Source organism: Nicotiana tomentosiformis, chromosome 4 (assembly GCF_000390325.3).
Source record: "Nicotiana tomentosiformis chromosome 4, ASM39032v3, whole genome shotgun sequence".
NCBI classification, from domain to species: Eukaryota; Viridiplantae; Streptophyta; class Magnoliopsida; order Solanales; family Solanaceae; genus Nicotiana; species Nicotiana tomentosiformis.
Genome location: NC_090815.1, coordinates 114,132,305 through 114,151,171, shown reverse-complemented (window position 1 = coordinate 114,151,171; position 18,867 = coordinate 114,132,305). Strand labels below are relative to the sequence as shown.

At 38.2% G+C, this 18,867-nt stretch overlaps 1 protein-coding gene across 1 annotated transcript; it reads left to right on the top strand.

Annotated features, from left to right (window-relative positions):
- The first annotated feature begins 12,336 nt into the window (after window positions 1–12,336).
- LOC138910384 (uncharacterized) lies at window positions 12,337–18,530 on the top strand. The gene is made up of 3 exons (XM_070201621.1): window positions 12,337–12,687; window positions 13,110–14,096; window positions 18,045–18,530. The coding sequence occupies exons 1-3, from the start codon at window positions 12,337–12,339 to the stop codon at window positions 18,528–18,530; spliced, it is 1,824 nt and encodes a 607-aa protein (XP_070057722.1).
- The last annotated feature ends 337 nt before the right edge of the window (window positions 18,531–18,867 follow it).

The window sequence follows — 18,867 nt, the reverse complement described above, 5'->3', positions numbered from 1 at the left end:
GCCTAGCAAGTGAAGTGTCAGGCGCCATCACGGTTCGAATATAGAAATTTTGGGTCGTGACAATTTGATACTAGCTTCCCTCACCTAATTTAAAGTCAAATGTGTTAAATACGAATATACACCTGATAAAATAATAATTCCTGAATAATATACAATGCAAAAAAGCCCTTTATGAAGAAACCCAACTTTAAGATAGTGCCAACAACATTCCCTTGATTTAGACTGACATTTTATTAGAGGAAGGATTCAACTACGACTATACTAAAATCAGAAAATGCAAGCTCAAAGGATCATGTAGCTAACATCTTGACAAAGGACTTGGTTAGAGCACAACATGAGTATTGCACCTGCCAACTTGAAGGTAGTGTAGAAATAGGAGCTACGTGACATGAAGGATATTTTTGTAAGTAACTGAAGGAGTTAATTACGTACTTGTTAGTGGTGTGTTATTGATTAGTTAGATATTAATTTTTCTTCTTTTTTGTATAACTAGTGGTGGTGTGTACATCTCTATCATTCGGTTCATTTTCGTCGCTATAGATAACTTCTCCCACAAACTCGACTATGCTTTCCTCTTCTAGAACTGAAAATTAGTTTTCTCCATTACTGAGTTTAGCTAAATTCTACAAGTTCACGGTTAAATATAAGTTTCAATGATGAAAAATAATATATCACATTTGGTGCAGGATCACAAGGGATAAAGCTAAGGAATCGAGAAGCCATATCATTCAAGTATAGATTAAGGAAACAATCTATTAACGGGAGCTCTAAAAGCAAAGCAAAGGAAAAGAATCCACGATTAGAGATGAAAAAGGAAGAATCAACGGAGATCCGGAAGAAGAATTAATCAATGATTTGATAGATGATTGACAGAAACTATTATAAGAAGGTACCAAATCAAAGGGAAACAAGATCGCAAAGTGCTGCATTGAAGATCGTTGAAGCCAGGAATCAAGGGATATATCGATAATCACTCATGTAACGGAAAAAATATGCCTAGCGGATTAAAAGCCTATCAAAACCACAAATCAAGAAAGATCAAGGGAAACTTGACTTTATTCTTGGAAAGAATCAATTTATGATTCTTTTTAAAGATCAACTCCCTTGGGTTTGTAATCTCTCAAGATTCACGTCAATCAAGAGTCAAGAAGGCCTCACGAAGTATATATATATACATATGTTCCAGACTTGAAGGAGATATACTTTGAACGAACCACTATCACTCACTTTGTTTTACTCCAAACAAGCATTGTACTTCTCCTTAGATCAGTTGTGTAATTAGTGAGAGAAGAAAGAGAGATAAACATTGGCGAGGCATTGTATCAAGAAGAGAAAAGTGACATAGAAACTGAGCCGTTGGTGTAAATCTACATCAACCATCTTATATTCGAGCTACTTCAAATACTGAAAGAGATCATCCTTGCAACCCAAAGGGACTGGACGTAGCATTCACATTGAATTCGAACCAGTATCAAATCCTTGTGTCTTTATTTCCTACTCTTTATTTCTGTATTATTATTATTTTGTTCTTATCTCTAGTTGACTAATTGGAAAACTAGTCAACTATTTAGCCAATTACAATTACAATTCAAGCCATTTTTTTTTAAAAAAAACCATATAATTTAATACACGTGTCGAAACCAACAACGGAAATAATTATAACACCTTCCCAAGACTGGTAATACCGAGTCACGAACTCTAACTGAATATATGCAATGAATCTCAAAGATTGAATATACAATACTGTTCGAATAAGAGTTTACAGTACAATAAAATGAAAAGACTCCAAGGGACTGCGACGACCAAGCAACTCTACCTTGAATCCTTGCTATCAACACACTAACTCTGCCCGAGCTCGATATCTCCAATACATGGCTCTGCACAAAAATATGCAGAAGTGTAGTATGAGTACACCACAGTCGGTACCCAGTAAGTATCAAAACTAACCTCAGTGGAGTAGAGACGAGGTACAGTCAAGACACTCACTAGTCTAATAGCCTGTGCAATATATTATACAAAATAATAGGAAACAAATAACAATAAGGGCAACACAAATCAACCAGTGATATGCACAATATGGCAACAAGAACACCATTAATATTGCTCAATAAATAATAAATATAAGTATATCCAATTAAATCAAGTCCTTCAAATATAAATCTTTTGCCTATATGCTTCTCAAATAACACTCTTCAGAATAAAATTCTTTCAAATAAATCTCTTTCTAATATAATTCCTTCAAATAGATATCTTTTGAATATAATTCTTTTCAATAATATTTTGAATATAGTCCTTTCAAATAAAAGTCACCTTGTAACACCTCATCTCATAATCATAAAAATACGGGTCTCAACCCACTTTCATATTTCTACGGCACCTTGTCTCATATCTCTATTACAACTGCATGGATAACTCTCGTGCAAAATATGTCTATACATAAAATCCGCACGATTAATTTATTTTCAATAAAGTAAGGTCATCATTTTTAAACCGAGTCAGAATTCAACAAAGAAATTATAACGAACCGGCTGGTCATTTTAAAAATTATAACCTCGTTCCCCCATTTACTGCTCAATTTATGTCTTGTAATTGATTTATGACTTATCGGATTAGTTGGTTCGGGTCCGGAAGGAACTCGGAGTGAAATGAGACACTTAGTCTCATAATTAAAAATTTAAATTAAAACAAAAGTAGACCAGATATAGACTTATGTGTAAATAACCTCGGATTTGAATTTTGATGATTCCAATAGCTCCGTATGGTGATTTTGGGCTTAGGAGCGTGTCCGAAATATTATTTGTAGGTCCGTAGAGGAATTAGGCTTGAAATGACGAAAGTTTAATTTTTGAGAAGTTTGACCGGGGGTTGACTTTTTGATAACGGGGTCGGAATCCAATTCTGAAAATTTGAATACCTATGTTATGTTATTTATGACTTGTGTGCAAAATTTGAGGTCAATCGGACATGATTTGATAGGTTCCGGAGTCGTTTGTAGAAATTAAAAATTTCTAAGTTCATTAGGCTTGAATTGGGGTGTAATTCATGATTTTAGCATTGTTTCAGGTGATTTGAAGATTCGACTAAGTTTGTATAATATTTTAGGACTTGTTGGTATATTTGGTCGAGGTCCCGAGAGGTTCGGGTGAGTTTCGGATGGTTAACGGTTTAGATTTTGACTTGGAACTCTGCTGGAATTTTTTTCTGATGCACCATCTGGTTTCCTTCATCGCGTTCTCAAAGAGGAACTGAGAGGCTGGCAATATTTGCTCTTCGTGTTCGCGAATAGGAACTGAGAGGCTGGAAATATTTGCTCTTCGCGTTCGCAAAGAGAAGCACGCGTTCGCAAAGGGTGGACTGGGTGTGCATCGCGAACGGGAGAGGTGTTACGCATTCGCGAAGAAGAGAGGAAGCAACTGAGGACCCCAGGCAATTGGTCTACGTGTTCGCGTAGTGAGAGGGAATGAATCATCGCGTTCGCGAGGGGTTGAACGCGTTCGCGTAGAAGTCATTGAGGCGGAGGCATTTTTGTGCTTCGCGAACGCGAGGGTGATATCGCGTTCGCGAAGAAGGAATTTGGACACCTGATAGGGATATTGATTTCGGATGATGTCGAGACTTTCGGATGTATTTCCTGCAGACCTGCCGGGTATGCCACCTGATAGGGATATTGATTTCGGTATTGACTTGGTGCAGGGAACTCAGACAATTTCTATTCCTCCGTATCGTATGGCACGAGCTGAGTTAAAAGAATTGAAAGAGCAACTTTGGGAACTCCTTGAAAAGGGGTTTATTAGGCCTAGTGTGTCACCTTGGGGTGCACCGGTTCTGTTTGTGAAAAAGAAAGATAGTACTATGCGGATGTGCATTGATTATAGGCAGTTGAACAAAGTTACAATCAAGAATAAATATCCATTGCCGCGTATTGATGATTTATTTGAGCAGCTTCAGGGAGCGAGGGTATTCTCCAAAATTGATTTGAGGTCTGGGTATCACCAAATAAAATTTCGGGATTCGGATATTCTAAACACGGTATTCAGGACTCATTATGGCCACTATGAATTTCTTGTGATGTCTTTTGGGCTAACCAATTCCCCAACAACATTTATGCATTTTATGAATAGTGTATTTCAGCCATATCTTGATTTATTTGTCGTGGTATTCATTGATGATATTTTGGTGTACTCACGTGACCAGGAGGAGCATGCACAACACTTGGGTATTGTATTATAGAGGTTGAGAGAGAAGAAACTTTATGCCAAATTATCTAAGTGTGAGTTCTGGCTTAGTTCGGTGGCATTCTTGGGACATATAGTGTCCAGTGAAGGTATTAAGGTGGATCCGAAGAAAATAGAGGCATTTTAGAATTGGCCCAGACCATCCTCAGTTACTGAGATTCGGAGTTTTTTCGGCTTGACTGGTTATTATTGTCGTTTTGTGGAGAGTTTCTCGTCTATTGCATCGCCTATGACTAAATTGACCCAGAAAGGTGCTCCGTTCAGGTGGTTGGATGAATGTGAAGAGAGCTTTCAGAAGCTCAAGACAACTTTGACTACAACTCCAGTATTGGTGTTGCCTACAGGTTCAGAGTCTTATACTGTGTATTGTGACGCATCGCTGATTGGTCTCAGCGCAGTACTTATGCAAGACGGTAGGGTGATTTCCTATGCGTCCAGATAGTTAAAGGTACATGAGAAGAATTATCCAGTCCACGATCTTGAGTTGGCAGCTATTGTTCATGCCTTGAAAATTTGGCGGCATTACTTGTACGGTGTCCAGTGTGAGGTGTATACAGATCATCGGAGTCTGCAACATTTGCTTAAACAAAAGGATCTTAGCTTGCAGCAGCGAAGGTGGTTGGAGTTGCTTAAGGATTATGATATCACCATTCTCTATCATCCTGGAAAGGCCAATATAGTGGTCGATGCCTTGAGTCGTAAGGCGGAGAGTTTGGGCAACTTAGCATACTTACCGGTAGCAGAGAGGCCTTTAGCCTTGGATGTTCAGGCCTTGGCTAATCAGTTTGTTAGATTAGATATTTCCGAGCCGAATCGAGTTTTGGCCTGTGTGGTTTCTCGGTCTTCTTTATATGATCGTATCAAAGAGCGCCAGTATGATGATCCACATCTGCTTGTTCTTAAGGACACGGTTCAGTACGGTGATGCCATGGAAGTCACTATTGGAGATGACGGTATATTACAGATGTAAGGCAGGCTATGTGTACCTAATGTAGATGGTTTGCATGAGCTGATTCTCTAGGAAGCTCACAGTTCGTGGTACTCTATTCATCCAGGAGCCGCGAAGATGTATAAGGATTTGAAACAACACTATTGGTGGAGGCGGATGAAGAAAGATATAGTTGGGTTTGTATCTCGGTGTTTAAATTGTCAACAGGTAAAGTACGAGCACCAGAGACCGGGCGGATTGCTATAGAGACTTGAAATTTCGGAGTGGAAGTGGGAGCATATTACTATGGACTTCGTAGTTGGACTCCCAAAGACTTTGAAAAAGTTTGATGTTGTTTGGGTGATAGTAGATCGGTTGACCAAATCTGCGCATTTTATTCCAATCGGTACTAATTATTCTTCGGAGCGGTTGGCTGGGATTTATATTCGCGAGATTGTTCGCCTACACGGTGTGCTGATGTCTATTATTTCAGATCGAGGCACGCAGTTTACCTCACAGTTTTGGAGGGCAGTGCAGCGAGAATTGGGCACACAGGTTCAGTTGAGTACAACATTTCACCCTCAGACGGACGGACAGTCCGAGCGCACTATTCAGATATTGGAGGATATGCTACGTGTTTGTGTCATTGACTTTGGGGGTTCATGGGATCAATTTTTGCCACTCGTAGAGTTTGCTTACAATAATAGCTACCTGTCAAGCATTCAGATGGCTCCGTATAAAGCTTTATATGGGAGACGGTGTCGGTCTCCGGTGGGTTGGTTTGAGCCGGGTGAGGTTAGGCTATTGGGTACTGACTTGGTTCAAGATGCTTTAGAGAAGGTCAAAGTGATTCAGGAATGGCTTCGCACAGCACAGTCTAGACAAAAGAGTTATGCCGATAGGAAGGTTCGTGATGTTGTACACATGGTTGGGGAGAAGGTTCTGCTCAAGATTTCACCCATGAAGGGTGTGTTGAGGTTCGGGAAAAGGGGCAAGTTGAGACCTCGGTATATTGGGCCTTTTGAGATACTTAAGAAAATTGGGGAGGTGGCTTATGAACTTACTTTGCCACCTAGTCTATCAGGTGTTCATCCGGTGTTCCATGTATCCATGCTCCGAAAGTATGTCAGGGATCCATCTCACATTCTGGATTTCAGTACAGTACAGCTGGACGGTAATTTGACTTATAATGTGGAGTTGGTGGCTATTTTAGACTGGCAGGTTTGAAAGCAGAGGTCAAAGAACATAGCATCAGTGAAGGTGCAGTAAAGAGGCCAGCCAGTCGGAGAAGCTACTTGGGAGACTGAGCATGAGATGCAAAACAAATATCCACACTTATTTGAGACTCCAGGTATTATTCTAAACCCGTTCGGGGAAGAACGTTTGTTTAAGAGGGGGAGAATGTAACGACCTGGCCGGTAGTTTTGAATATTATAACCTCGTTCCCTCATTTACTGCTCAATTTATGTCTTGCAATTGATTTATGACTTATCGGGTTAGTTGGTTCGGGTCCGAAAAGAACTCAGAATAAAATGAGATACTTAGTCTCATAATTGAAAATTTAAATTAAAAAAAAGTGAACCGGATATAGACTTATGTGTAAACGACCTCAGATTTGAATTTTGATGATTCCAATAGCTCCGTATGGTGATTTTGGGCTTAGGAGCGTGTCCAGAATATTATTTGGAGGTCCGTAGAGGAATTAGGCTTGAAATGCCGAAAGTTTAATTTTTGAGAAGTTTGACCGGGGGTTGACTTTTTGATAACGGGGTCGGAATCCGATTCTGGAAATTTGAATACCTCTGTTATGTCATTTATGACTTGTGTGAAAAATTTGAGGTCAATCGGACGTGATTTGATAGGTTCCGGAGTCGTTTGTAGAAATTTAAAATTTCAAAGTTCATTAGGCTTGAATTGGGGTGTAATTCATGGTTTTAGCGTTGTTTGAGGTGATTTGAAGATTCGACTAAGTCCGTATGATGTTTTAGGACTTGTTGGTATATTTGGTCGAGGTCCCGAGGGGCTCGGGTGAGTTTCGGATGGTTAACGGGTTGGATTTTGACTTGGAACTCTGCTGGAATTTTTTTCTGATGCACCATCTGGTTTCCTTCATCGCGTTCGCGAGTGGAGCCTCGCGTTCGCGAAGAGGAACTGAGAGAGTGGCAATATTTGCTCTTCGCATTTGCAAAGAGAAGCATGCGTTCGCGAAGGGTGGACCAGGTGTGCATCGCGAACGCGAGAGGTGTTACCCGTTCGCGAAGAAGAGAGGAAGCAGCTGAGGACCTCAGGCATTTGGTCTAAGCGTTCGCGTAGAAGTCATTGAGGCAGAGGCATTTTTGTGCTTCGCGAACGCGAGGGTGATGTCGCATTTGCGAAGGAGGAATTTGGACATGAGCTATTTTTAACGCGAGGCACTGACCGCGTTCGCGAAAAAGAAAAGCCTGGGCAGTGAGTTTAATTTCTGAAAATGGGACTTCGTCCCATTTTCAGTTTTTGACGATTTGGAGCTCGGATTTGAGGCGATTTTGGGTGCTTTTCAGAGGAAATAACGGGGTAAGTGTTCTTAACTCAATATTGGTTAAATTACCCGAATTCAAGGTTGTTTTTATCGTTTAATTGGTGAATTGAGTTGGAAAAAATTGAAAACCCTCTTGGTTTAAATTAAAGATTTGAGGGTCGAGTTGGGGTCGAATTTTGGTAAAATTGGTATGGTTAGACTCGTGGTCGAATGGGCTTCCGGAATTTGTAACTTTAGTCGAGTTCCGAGACGTGGGCCCCACAGCCAATTTTTTAGCTAATTTTCGAATTTTTATGGAAAATTATTATTTTCTTATGGAATTAATTCCAATGAATTTTATTGACTGAAACGAATTATTTATGACCAGATTTGAGGCATTTGGAGACCAATTCATGAGGAAAGGACATTGTAGAATAAGAACTTCACGACTTGAAGTAAGTAACAGTTTTAAATCTAGTCCTGAGGTTATGAAACCCCGAATTTTGATATCATGTGATTATTTTAGAGGTGACGCACATGCTAGGTGACAGGCGTGTGGGCGTGCACCGAGGGGATTGTGACTTGGTCCGTCCCGGGAAACTGTAAAGTTAAATAATTTGTTGGTAGCTATATGCTCTCTATGTGTTGATAAAATTTGATTGTAAATCATGTTAGAAATCATGCTTAGGCTATGTGATAGTACGGTTGGGACCCACAGAGGTCGCGTACTTGTTGAATTGCCTGCTAAATTCTATATGTACTCAGTCTCATTTTTTACTTACACATTTTATCTCAGTCTCTGTTATTATTATTAATACATCATATCATTTTTGTTTGGGCTAAATTCATGATTATTGAGAGCCCGAGAGACTAGAGAGATTTATGACCGAGTGAGGCCGAGGGCCTGATTGTGAGATATTGATACTATAGCACATGAGTTGGCCGTGCGGATCCTTATATTATACTATAGCACGTGAGTTGGCCGTGCGGATCCTTATATTATACTATAGCACGTGAGTTGGCTGTGCGAATCTAGATATTTATATTATGGCACGTGAGTTGTCTGTGCATCACCTGAGTTGTTCGTGTCAGATTATAGCGCTTGGGGTGTAGGAGCCCCTCCGGAGTCTGTACACCCCCAGTGAGCGCGGGTACCCATTGAGTGAGGGCTAGGAGCCCAGGGAGTGATGAGGGCTTGGAGCCTAGTGAGTGATTGATGTCCTAAGAGGTTGTACATGATTTCCATCTGTTATTGCATTTAGTTGTTATCTGTCATTGTCGTAAAATCTCTGAAAGATTGTTGATATACGGATTACATGAACAGGAACTGTATAAAAATTGATTTGACATTAAACTGTTAGATTTGATAGCATGTTTATTCTTTGCTGGGATTGCTGGAAATAAACCATAACTGTGTAGCTCGTTACTATCTTCAATTCCTTATTTATTATTGTTACTTGCTGATTTAGTTGTACTCATACTACACCCTGCACTTCGTGTGCAGATCCAGGTGTTCCCGGACATAGCGAGTGTTGATTCTTCCGTACAGCTGATTTTTCAGAGATTCAGAGGTAGCTGTCGTGTTTCGCAGACCTTGTCTCTCCTTCTCTATCTCCTTATTTACTGTATTTGGTCTCAGACTATTATAGACCGTATTTTTCAGACTTGTATTCATATTAGATGCTCATGTACTCAGTGACACCTAATTTTGGGGAGTGTTGTATCGGAAATTGCTAGATTTTTGGTATTGTATTAAATATTATATTTTTAAACTTAAAAGAAATCGTGGTTAGTGACATTAACGGCTTGCCTAGTATCAAGAAGTCGTGATAGAACTGAGTTTATTTTAAAAATAGTTAGAGTCAAGAAAAATGACATTTCAATTTAAATAAAATATCAGATAATTTATTGCTTCGTATGTAAAACTTATTAATTCAAAACATAGTAGTAACTTCTTTTATTTAAAATAACTCAGTCATCAAAAATCGATAAAACCAGGAATATAAATTTTCAGAGTCTCGTACTAAAAAGCCAAATCCAACAAAATACAACAAGAAATACAAACACATAGTAAAATCAAATAATACATCACGGTAGATCACCAGAATTTTTCTATTACGGAAATACAAAATAACCAAAGGCAAGTGCAACCATAGAGAGATGTCAACAAAAGGGCACTCCCAAGATACCATCTCATAGTCCTAAAAGTAAATGCTCAACAGGGGATCTCCCGAGGTATCGTCTCGTAGTCCCAAAAGTAAATATACAAGACAGAGGGATCTCCCGAGGTACCGCCTCGTAGTCCCAAAGTAAATATGCAACAACAACAATGCCCCCAGGCTATCACAAGTCATCTCAATATAATTCTCGACATAGCCCACCTTGTCTCGCCACGTGCGCAATAATATTGTAAATGCCCGCCTTGTCTCACTGCACGCACATAATAATATTCCCACCTTGTCTCTCCACAAGCGCAAACCCACACATATAAATATAGCCCGCCTTGTCACGCCGCATGTGCATAAATCAATAGTAATAATAGCATGGCAGAAACATCGTGCACCTGAACAAAACTTCCCAACAATATAACGTGCCAACATCACATCTAGTAAATTGCACCTCAAGTGCTTAAATATTACAATTTATCACAGATTGCACATCAAGTACTCAAATATTACAACTAGCCACCAAATTCAACAATATATTATTTTCCACAATAAGGAGACCATGGCTCGACCATAATGTGCACAAAATCTTAACAAATATATCCGGGAGTGAACAACTCAACAAAATAATATTTCATATAAAAATCAAGGTGGCAATCATACCAAATCATCATATTAAAAAAATCCAACAAAACAAGAATTTAGGTAAGCCAATTAAAGGATGTAATAAGTGTCAATAATTTCCAATTTAATACATAAGGGCGTCTAAGGATTTTAACCAATGTAATTTGCACAAATAAACCAAGTACATACTCGTCACCTCGCGTACATGGTTTTCAATTACACAAATTGCATATAAGACTCAATGCCTAAGGGAAATTTTCCTCACTCAAGGTTAGGCAAGATACTTACTTTTTTGAAGTTAAGCCGATTTTCCATAATCGTCTTCTTGCTTGAATTGACCTCCGAACCGCTCAAATCTGTCCAAATAAATTGTATAACTTTATTAAAATTCATCGGAAATAATTCCGGATAATAATACGTCGACTTAAAAATTTATTCGAAAAAGTTAACAAAAGTCAACGTGGGGCCCGTCTCTCGGAACCCGACATAATTTTCATGAAATTCTAACAACCATTCCGATACGAGTTCAACCATACCAATTTATCAAATTCTGATAACAACTCGACTTCCAAATCTTAAATTAAACCAGAAGGGGTTTCACAATTTTTCAACTTAATTCATCGATTAAATGTTAAAAACAACTATGAATTCGGGTAATTTAACCAATATTGAGTTAAGAACAATTACCCTGTTGTTTTCCTTAAAACACTCCCGAAAATCGCCTCTTCCCGAGCTCCAAATCGGTTCAGAACTTAAACTCTCTGCCCAGTGATTTCCTCTACGCGATCGCGAACTTCCTCACGCGATCGCGAAGCACAATTTCAACACTGCCAAAATTAATTTTATGCGATCGCAGAAAGTCTCACGCGATCGTGAAGCACTGACTCCGCAAACCTACGCGATCGCGAATCTTCTCACATAATCGCGAAGCATTAAGCGCGCGTGTCCCAGCTCCTCCATCGCGAAAGCGGCCTTAGCCACGCATTCTCATAGCACGGCTCGCTCAAACCTACGCGATCGCGTACGTTCCCACGCGATCGCATAGAACGAATTTCCGGCTGCCCAATTAAGCCTACGCGATCGCAACCCCATTCACGCGATCACGTAGAACAAATTTGACTCTGCCCAAATTACCCTACGCGATCGCAGACGGACTTACGCGATCGCGTATAAGAAAATCAGAAGAAAATACCAGCATCTATCAGCAATCTCCCAAAAGCCAAAAATGATTAGTTATCCATCTGAAACTCACCCGAGCCTCTCGGAACCTCAACCAAATATACCGACAAGTCCTAAAACATCATACGAGCTTAGTCGAACCCTCAAATCACCTAAAACAACAATAAATCACGAATCATACCCCAATTCAAGCCTAATGGACTTTAAAACTTTCAATTTCTACAAACAACGCCGAAACCTATAAAATCACGTCTGATTGACCTCAAATTTTGCACACAAGTCATAAATAATGTAATGGAGCTATTCCAATTTCTGGAATCAAAATCCGACCCTGTTATCAAAAATTCAACCTTCGGTCGGACTTTCTAAAAATCTTCTATTTTTCAACTTTCGCCAAAATCGACGAATTGTCCTACGAACCTCCAAATCCATATCCAAACATACGCCTAAGTCTGAAATCATCATACGAAACTATTGCCATCATCGAAATTCTATTCTGGGGTCGTTTGCTCAAAAGTCAACTCTCCGATCAACTATTCCCATTTAAGCTTCTAAATAAGAATTATTCTTTTAATTAAATTCTGAATCTTCCAAAAAATCAAACTCGACCACACACGCAAGTCATAATATATATTACGAAGTTGCTCGGGATCTTAAGTCGGGTCGTTACATGAAGGAACCAGCAAAGTGAAAGAAACACACATTAACATGTTGGTTCATGACTATGAACTCTTCCAGATGAAAGAAGGAGAATCCATTGAGGAAATGTTTGCAAGGTTCGGTAAAATCATTAGCGATCTAAAAGCCTTTGGTGAACCATACTCAAGTGGTGATCAAGTTCGAAAATTTCTAAGGAGTCTACCTACCACTTGGAAGATAAAAGTAGTTGCACTCGAATCTCAAGATCTAAACAAACTTTCATATGATGAGCTTCGAGGAGATCGTATAGCATTCGAGAAAACACATATCAAGAAAACTGTTGCTTTCAAAGCTACAACGGAAAGACCTGAAAATGATATTGATGACGACGTAGAAGCTCTTGAAGAAGAGATTGTCATGGTATAAAGGAATATGGATGGAGTAATGAGAAGATATAGAAACACAAGAAGGGGTAGGATGCCACCAGGCAAACCAGGCAATACAATGAACAAGACAAGAATGATGAAAAATGTTATGAGTGTGGAATATATGGGCATGTTCAAGTTGAATGCCCAGATCTTAAAAGGAAGGTTTTCAGAGGATTCAATAAAAACAAATCTTTCAGAAGATGGAGTGATGAAGACAATTCGGAACACGAGGAAATAGCAAATATATGCTTCATGACCATTCTAGAAAATGACATGAACAAATACTCGTGTTGTTGGATCGATGAAGATGCATCAGATGATTAATACAAAGAAGATACTGAAAATTGTTTCATGGCACGAGGTGAAACAAGTGAGGTAAGATCTTATAACTGTGATAGATGTAATGAATTGTAGGATATTCTTGACCTTACCCTAAAAGAGTCTCAAAAAATGTTGAATGAACTAAGGAGACTCAATAGGGAAAAAAAAGACTGGGAACTCAAGCTTGAAGTCTGTGAAATTGAAAGTGATGTACTCCTAGATGAAGTTGAGGAATTGCAAATGCAACTTAATGCCATGAGCAAGTCCACCATTCACAGTTCTGTCAAGTCTAACCAGGCGACTTACAAGTCAACTGGAAAAGGACCGGATAGAACTGAGTCCACAAGTACTAACACAAATGGTAGATCAAAACTGGATCATCCCCTATGTGTCATTACTGTAACAAAATTGAACATAAATATTCTTTCTATCTATTTCATAAATCTAATATTTCGGGGTAGATTTGAAAACCCAAAAATAATCCTCATCTTAGTAGAACTAACCAACAAGGACCCAAGAAAGCTTGGATACCTAAAAGAAAGTGATAATTCTGTTTTGCAGGAACACCACAGAAAGAGCCGCAAAGGACAACGGTACTTAGACAGTGCGTGTTCCTGTCACATGACAGGTGACAAAAACCTGTTCAAAGAAGTTACTAAGATAAATGGAGGAAGTGTCAAATTTGGTGATGACTCAAAAGGAAAGATAGTTGGCACTAGCACAGTTCCATTCAATAATAACTATGATATTACTGAAGTATATCTTGTAGATGGACTCAACTATAATCTCCTGAGTATAAGTCAGCTATGTGATTTAGGGTACGAAGTTAAATTCAAGAAAGCGGGATGCATTATTGAAGATGAGTCAAGTAAAATAATACTCCTAGGAAAAAGGTATGAAAATGTTTGTATTCTTGATGGCATTGAAAATCTAGATAGTCATATCTGCTTAGCATCTATACCTGATGATCCATGGTTGTGGCATAAGAAACTTGGTCATGCAAGCATGCATCTAATTGAGAAACTCTCCAAGCATGATTTAGTTATTGGTCTTCCTAAACTCGATTTTTTTAGAAATCATGTAAGTGATGCATGTCAAATTCATAAACAAATCAGAAACTCTTTCAAAAGCAAAGACATTGTGTCTACCACCAAGCCTTTACAATTGGTTCACATGAATTTGTTTGGACCCACCAGAATTGCTACCATAGGAGGAAAATGATATGCTTTTGTTACTATTGATGACTACTCACGTTTTACATGAGTGATTTTCTTATCTCATAAAGATGAAGCTTTGAAATACTTTGAGATTTTCCGTAAGAGAGTTGAAAGAGAAAAGAGGTACCTTATTACAACTATTAAAAGTGATTATGGAGGAGAATTTGAAAGCAGATCATTTGAAGATTTCTGCAATGATCAAAGATATACTCACAACTTCTTAGCTCCAAGATCACCTCAATAGAATGAAGTAGTTGAACCAAAAATAGAATTCTACAAGATATGGCCAGAACAATAATATTGGAACATTACATTCCAAACCATTTTTGGGCAGAAGCGATAAGAATAACCTGCCACATTCTCAACAGATGTCTTATAAGACCTATCTTGAAGAAAACTCCATATGAATTATGGAAAGGTCAACGACCCAACATAGGTTATTTCCATCCTTTTGGCAGGTGTTTTATCCACAACAACGGTAAGGATAATCTTGAAAAATTTGACCCAAAAAGTGATGAAGGTATTTTTCTGGGTTATTCCATAAATAATAGATCTTTTAGAGTTTATAATAAACTCACTTTATCTGTAGAAGAAATAGTACATGTCATATTCGATGAAAATAACACTACGACCGAGAAAGGGATTATTGCAGGTGTCACACCACTTTTTTCGAAGAATAAGGAGTTTTTTTAATTAAAGTGACATTGTTCGAAATGAGATTGTTTATTTAATTCAGAATCGCCACTTGAAATATTTATTATAGTGTCCCAAGTTATCGGTTTATTTTAAAATCCCAAATCGAGGAAATTGACTCTATTTATGGTCCGGGAACACAGAAAATCGGGTAAGGAATTCTGTTAACCCGGGAGAAGATGTAAGGTACTCTAGGATTTTGTGATTTTAGCACGGTCTATTAATAATTAATATTTGGCTTAATTATCTGAATCATTACATGCTTAAAATCTCTTATGCGTTACCGTTTCTATACCGCTTTCAATTTTAGCCATTTATAGAATTTATTTGAACAAGTTGCGATGTCGCGCACTCGTTGTTTTTATACACATTGCAAATCACGCTACGTGAAATGCTCCCGTAATTTACGACATGCTTATTTTATTATTATTTATTTGAAGTTGAGATATCAAGTCACATAAATACGCACTTGAATTTGAATTTACGTAACATAGTTATGCCATGGGTACCGTACCCATAATCATGATGATTAAATTTTTGTGGAAGAGCGCCTAAAAAGCAACTAACGTGTTTGTGAGCATTCTCTCTTGTAAATTTGAGATATCTATTTCATGTCTATTTCATCCCCGTTTTTCCTTTTTCGCGACGAGTCTTGAATTAATTTGCGACTCGTTTCACTCTCTCACAACTGTTCTTTCCACTCTTTTCTTTCACTTACGTAATAAAACTTTGGGTATACCGCAGTCTACATCACTCACTAACAATTACTCTATTTCTGCTTATATAATTAATCAAGTAGGCCTAAAGTTGTATTCAAGCCCAATCCTTCGTAAATCTTATCAACCCCAGACCAATCCAAACATAACCAATCAGCCCCTAAAATCCAATTAGCTAAGCAAACTTACTGCCATAATATCAAAATAAGCCAATACATCAATCTAACAATTGTATCAAGCACACGACTAAACTCAAAGCATCAAAAGATTAATATGAACTTATCGAAAATATTTCAATGAAGCTCATAAAGGAAGTATGTATCTTCAAGAAAACAGATAAATGAATTAAGATGATGAACAAAGACAAAATAACACCGAAGAGCAAACAAATAACCAAAATCATTCACTATGCTAGCAAGACCAAATTGAGATAACATAAGTGTAAAGAATGGACCTTATTACTGGAAACTTCGTTTACATTGAAGAACCTCTACCGATGCAAAAATATAAGAAAATCGGCAACTACAATTTGACCGAAGCGAGAGCAAAATAGAGACCTTCAAACGGAACAGAACCAATCGACCATAACCTCGACGGCGACCTCAAACTAAGATCTGGACAAAAATTATACCGACTCAACTAGATTTGGACAACTATTTCGAGTGTAAAAGGGGTCGTTTCGATGGATGTTTGTGGCTGGTTTTGGATGGTGTTTCGTCGAAGTTTTGGTGCTGATTTTGGGACAGCTTTTTTGGGGTTTTCGAACTGGTTTTTCAGCAATTTTGCAGCTGGTTTGGCTGCTCTTTGGAGCTATTTTTGCAGACAGTTTTGGGGGCTGGTTTGGGTGACGTTTTGTTGAGTTTGAGGACTGTTTTGAGGAGGTTTGAGAAGGCTTTAGAGCTGTGTTTTTTGGGTCGTTTATGGGGTCGATTCCAGCTGGGTTTGGGGGTGATATTTTGCTGGTTTGGAGCTGCGTTTCCATGGTGTTTGGCGGCGGAATTTCAGCTGGGTTTTTGGAGCTTTTACATATAGGGGAGTAGAGGTTTATGACTGGAGTTTCTAGGAAGAGTGAAGAGGAAATGGTTGTTGTTTCTTTTGCTCTTATACGTTATCCGTGAAGCTCTGTAATGGAGTTTTTGATTCTAGGGGAAAGGCCATTATTGCCCATGTACTATTGTAAATAGTACACGTTTGTCCTCCGTTTTACTTTACGTCCAAAACCCACCCTAACGTTAACAAAGTTGATGTAATTTCCCCTAACCCTAACGGATGGTCAATGTGGCAGCTGACCCACTCCATTTTTTCCACATCAACTGCCAAGTTAGCTTTCCATTAAGTTGAAAGCCCCAATTCGACTCCCAAATTAGATTGACCCAATTTCACTCCCAAAATTTTAACTTGTAACCCGTAACCATTTGCCCACTAAATAAATAGAAATAACCCGTGTAAAACGAGTAGAGGCCCTCATTTGGTCGAACCTTCTAGTACTTGAAAGAAAATGAGAGAACCAAACCCGTCTGTAGAATCCTTGTGTCCAGTGCCAATTTCAAGCAAAGGTAAGAAGTTATTCCAAAAAACTTGATGTTTCTGTTACTTGTATGTAAGTGAAGTGAAGTTTTACTGGGGTTTCAAATCCCTTTCAAATTTGTTGTTGGTTGGTTAGTGCTTTCAGTTCCTCCTTTCTTTATCGATTATTTCAAGCTGATACATGTGTGTAACCGAAGTGTAGTTGTCATAGGGTTTCGAATTTGTTGTTTATTGGAGTTAGGGTTTTCAAAATTATTCTTGGTTAGTTAGAATTTTCACTTCTCCCTTTCTTTGTCGATAATTTCAAGCTGGTAGGTATGTGTTTTGCGTTTGTATTCACTTGCATGTGGTTTTTCATTATTAAACCGTAATTTTGTTCTTTTTATTTGCATGTGCCTCATATCTGGTTTATGCTTTCTTGGTATTGAAAAGTCCTTTGGTGGTTTAGGGTTTCAATTTCAATATTTTGTGGTCCCAACTTTCTTTGATTTTTTTTGGTAGAAAATAAGTGAATCGAATTTTTTATATTGGCTTTCATTTGTTCTTTTCTGCGTTGTTTATTGGAGGGTGGGGCAGGGGACACTTTATTTTTTACTATAATACTTTAATGTATGGTCCCCCATATCCATGGCTGCATCTATTAGTTTATTGAAGTTGACTTACTTCTTCAATGTGTGGTGCCTTCTATTTTATTCTGCCTTTATGCCTTTATGCCTTTATCTCTATACCTTCTATTATTCTATTTTGCTCTGCCTTCCATTAGTTTTTGTTTGTTTATGTTGTCTGGTTTTAGTGTGTATTTTATATTATTTCTATATTTTTTTACCTTAAGTGATTTTAGTGTGTCTTAAATATGTATATTCTTTATTCTGCAGTTTACTGACAAATGGACCTGCTGGATTGTCTTTCATAATGGTGGAGAGTGGGTCAAGAAACCACTCGTGGCATACTCAAGAAAAATTGTGCACACCAAGCAAGGTTTTGACTCTGACTTGCTTTCCTATAATGATTTAGTAGATGAATATATTTCTAACTTGGGGTATATAGGAGTCCAACAACTGATAGTTAATGGTCCTTCTGGTACATACTATGAAATAGAAGGTGATTATGGCATTAAGACTTTATTGGACTTTGTTAACAACCAGTTTAATGTTATTAACATATTTCCTGTAGAGGAATGTGCGCCAAGTATTAATGTACCTAATATAATCCATCACAATGAGCATGATGAACCTCATGAACTTGAAGCTAACACTGATTGTGATGAAAGTGATAATTGTGATGGAAATGAATATGTTGTTTCTTCAAACTATCATTCTGATAGACTAGAGAAACTTTTTACACAAAAGAAGGGACATTAATGATAAATTGACTGACTATAAAGAGTTGGATAGGTCCATGACATTCAAAGATATTGATGAAGCTAGGAAAGTGATAAATATGTATGCACTTGCAAATGGTTATGGGTTAGAGCAACTTAAAAGTGACCCAACTAGGCTTAGGTACATTTGTGAAGTTGGTTGCCCTTTTGTATGTCACATATCTAGGAATTCTTCTGGGGGTGGGGCTGAATTCAGGACCTTAAATTCATAGCACACTTGTGAACCTGCATATGAGAATCATAGAGTTAATGCCAAGACCATTGCTGCATACTTCAAGAGAGGGTTGCAAGATTATCCAAAAATTAAGATTAGAGAG